This window comes from Asparagus officinalis, chromosome 5 (genome assembly GCF_001876935.1).
Source record: "Asparagus officinalis chromosome 5, Aspof.V1, whole genome shotgun sequence".
Taxonomy (NCBI): domain Eukaryota; kingdom Viridiplantae; phylum Streptophyta; class Magnoliopsida; order Asparagales; family Asparagaceae; genus Asparagus; species Asparagus officinalis.
Window position 1 is genome coordinate 94,511,060 of NC_033798.1, and position 4,185 is coordinate 94,515,244.

A 4,185-nucleotide genomic window follows, 5' to 3' on the forward strand; every position below is an offset into this window, starting at 1 on the left:
GCAGTCACCCATATCAGCATTCGCTCACTCTAACACGCGGCGTTTCCTATTGATTAAAGGCTGCATCCAGCGAAATGGGATTCATATGGTACCTGCTTAAGTGAGCAAAAAAGCAAGGTCTGTTTGGTGCTCTCTCTCTCTTTTAAGGCATGTAATGACATAGAAATCCCAAAAAGCAAACAAGGTATTTATCTTTTTATACAGTTCTTTTACAAAATAATTTCTGAGTTACATGTAATTGAGCTGGAATCCCTGGTATTAAGGATTTTACATAGAAGAGTCCATGTCTGTGGATTCCTCTTTATCCCCACCGCCCTTGGCCTCCTTGAGTAATAGTCCTAATAGCTTTTCGTAAGTTTCAATAGCGACCTCAAGCATGTCAATGGCCCTCCTCCTGTCTTTTACCGCGACACCCAACCACTCTTCCATTTCTTCCACATTTATAACCTTCCTGCTAATCTCCTTCTCACTGAACCCCTGACTGCTTATTCCATTGCGTATAACTCCTTCGTCTTTGGTTCGGCCATTGCCAAACCCATTAGTCACCAAGAGATGACTAATTGTGCCGCCCCTCTCATGCCCAAAAACCTGAACAATGGATCTGCTCTCCAAATCCCGTATCCTTATAATCCCCTCTTCAGAAGCCGAGACCAAATTCTTGTTCCCATTCACCATTGCTAATGCCACGACTGCTATGTTCGATTCTGCTTCCCACGACTCCACTTGAATCCCTTGCCTTCTCCTTCTATTCTTTATCGAGATAGCATGCACTTGGCCATCGGATCCACCAACATAAGCTAAATTATAAGGATCCACTGCAACGCACCAAAGTGGGCATTGGAATTGGATGGTTTGAAGCTGAGCACCATCTGCAATGCTCCAAAACTTACATGTGCCGTCAAGCGAGGTTGAAACCATAGAGGCATTGCAACCACCTAATCCCAAAGAAATACCTGTGACTGCTGAACTGTGTGCAGAAAACCGATAAAGAGCAATCTGAGATGTGCCATGTTCATCTGAGGAAACATCCAGTAAATTAAGAATTGAGAATGCAGCTATCACGCCATCATCACCTCCAGATATCAACAAACTACTATCCTCATTGATCACTAAGCAGGAGATTGGTCGAGTATGAGCCTGAGATGAGCGATAAAGCTCACCAGAAGGCAGCGAAAAGGTGTAAATGAAGCCTGAAAGGCTACCTGAGAAAAGATAGGATCCATCAGGGATCGCTACAATAGGGGCAACGGGTTCAGGGGCATGGATGCATTGAAAGGAAGCGGAGGACCACCAGTTGTAGAGGTTGATGAAGCCAGTGGATGCAGTATTTGGGCAAATGTGGGATGCAGCAATGAGGTTTTTTCCAGCGAGGGCGAGGCCTTGTCGAGGTGATCGGCTGCCGGAAAAACGAGCCAAAGTGTTGGCGGTTAGAGGATCATAGGCTGTGACTGGGGAGTCGGAGGAGCTTGTGAGGATAATCTCTCTTGAAGAGCAAGTCATATTTCCCTCTTTAGGAGGAGTTCAGAGGGTAAATATATATATATAGAGAGAGAGAGGTGTTGGGTTGAGAGCAAGTATAATTTATAACTAACGGAATGATTAGGGAGCATATAGAACAAAAACTGTTAATTGAAAGAGCATATGAAAAGGGTGATTTCTTATGTTGGTCTCCAATTCCATTGAGAAGGTTTGAAGAATGTGAATGCTTTTCTCTTACTTTTTGTTTAACTGTAATGAAGCTTGTAGCTTTGGCCTTATCCTAACATAGTTATACACGAGGCACGCGTTGAGGCTCAAATTCTGCAAGACTCCATTTGAAGTAGTTCGTCTCTTTCTGGTTTGGTTTCTTCTCTTGGGCGGTGCGAAAATACTTGTTTTACCCTTTGAATCTCACCCTATATTGTAGTGCTAGTGGTCGACGGTGCAAACTTGGTAAATTCTCATAAGAGTGGTTTAAATATTTAGCCTTGGGAATGTATCACGTTATTTGGTTAGGGCCGTTGTCAAGACTTAACACTACTTCCGTAGTATTTGCAATATTGTTTACTTGGGTCGTCTTTGATGCAAAGTATATTTGCTGAAAAGGTGGGATTATTATTATTATTATTATTATTATTATTACTACTGCTGCTACTACTACTACCAGTAGCATGACATGTAGCTTCTGTATCCACTATCCACTCGGAATTCTAATTTGTAACATGGATACAGTCTTCTTCCCTGCAAATGAGAATAACATCGGTATCGGACAAAGTAGTAGTGTCATTGTCAGCTTTCTTCTTCTCATCTTTTTTTCATCTTTGTTCACAGCTTTCTCTTTCTTCAATGCCCAACAATTCTTCTTGATATGATTTGGCTTCCCACAATAAAAACAACCTCTCCCTTTAGACTTTGATTTGCCCTTGGATGTGCCACGACCTCTGGATTGATCCATGTACTTGCTCCTGCCCATGTTCTCCGTGACAAGTGCATGTGAGTTATCTGTGTTGGTAGACTTCCTCCGAGTCTCCTCATTGAATAAACCACTAGTAATCATACTCATCGATAACATATCATCTAGACCTGCGTTGTTGACTGTCACAACCAGTGTCTCCCAACTATCTGGCAAAAAACCTAATAGCAATAAAGTCTGTAGCTCATCATTGATAGTCATCTTCATGGTAGCTAACTGATTAATCAAATTCTTGAACTCATTCAAGTGTCCTGCTATGTTGCTTCCTTCTGTGAATTTCAAGTTCACCAACCGCCTCATAATAAACGCTTTGTTTCCCGCGGTCTTCTGCTCGTATAGATCCACAAGCTTTTTCCAAAGAGACTTCGTATTAGTCTCACCCAATACATGATGAAACACACTAATGTCGATCCACATCCGAATATAACCGATCGCCTTTTTATGTTGTTTCTCCCATTCTTTATCAGTCATCTTTTTTGGCTTGACTTCATATCTCTCAATAGGGTCATGTAAATCTTTACAATACAGAATATCTTTCATCTTTGACTTCCATACTTGCCAATTGGAACCATCTAATTTTATCATTGTGTCAAAAAAAAACTCTCCATCTTTTCCATCCCAAAGCACACCTCGAACGAGGACTCTAATATCACTTGTTAGGGATTTTATGGAGATTAATATGCGGAATTAAACACTAAACGAATAACGACACCAATGAAAATACCACAAGCAAGAAAACACTAAGATTTAACGTTGTTCGGTAAATCGTGCCTACGTCCACAGTACAATCCAAAGAGAAATATTTCACTATGAATCAAGAGTACAATCCCTCCAAGTTCCACCTGAACTTGAGAATTAAATCACAAGAGAAAGATACAGTATTACCTCTAGGGCACCAAAACCCTGAAATCCGTCTCACCAAAAAATATACAATACCCGCGGAGAAACCAACATCGTACTCTTGACGACAGCGTCGTTTTGAAGACAACGGCTTTTGAATCACTACAATTAGACAACCGAGCTATCCGGAATCTAACTTTTTCTCTTTTTTTCTCTCTCTTGGGGTTACTGTTCACGGTTTACTGTAGCACCAAAAAAATTACGTGGCTCTCATAAATAGAATTATCCAAACATATTCCTATTATAAATAGAACATCCAAATTCTCTTCTTGATAGAATTTTAATTCATGTGAAGCTCATGTGGGCCTTATCTTGGACTGAGTCCACAACAACTTATTCCCTCGAGCCATTATTTATTATTATTTAGTAATAATTATTCAAAAGTGAATGTTTTTTACGGTTTTTCATTTATTCTTTTCCACCCGTGAAGTCTGTTGAGTAGCTTGAGGAATGCCCTCACAGATTTTCTGTAGGGGTCATTTCAACCCCCCCCCCTTTCCCCTACACCCTCGTGTTTCAACAAACCCTAAACTTGAGCTTATCTTACCTAACTCTCCTGACTATAATTTGCAAATAACTAAAATATTTTTGAGTGAAAAATTCTCAAAATTTATCATTTGTCATTTATAGGCAATATACTCCTCCTAAAGTTTGAGTTATTTTCTCTCAAGAAAATTTTAGTTATTTACAAATTATAAAAAGGGAGGTTAGGTGAGATAAGCTAAACCTTAAAAGGGTTTTGTGAGACACCCCATAGTTCAGAGGGTTATTTGAGATAAACAAAGTTCAGAGAGGTTATGTGCAACACCACCCCCCCCCCCCCCCCCCCCCCC

General features: G+C 40.5%; 1 protein-coding gene across 1 annotated transcript; it reads right to left on the reverse strand.

Annotated features, from left to right (window-relative positions):
* Positions 268-1,500, reverse strand: LOC109842197 (protein ROOT INITIATION DEFECTIVE 3-like). The gene has a single exon (XM_020411099.1). The coding sequence runs from the start codon at positions 1,498-1,500 to the stop codon at positions 268-270; it is 1,233 nt and encodes a 410-aa protein (XP_020266688.1).

Excerpts from the sequence above, each read along its gene's own strand:
- LOC109842197 (XM_020411099.1), bottom strand. The coding sequence starts at position 1,500 with ATGACTTGCTCTTCAAGAGAGATTATCCTCACAAGCTCCTCCGACTCC.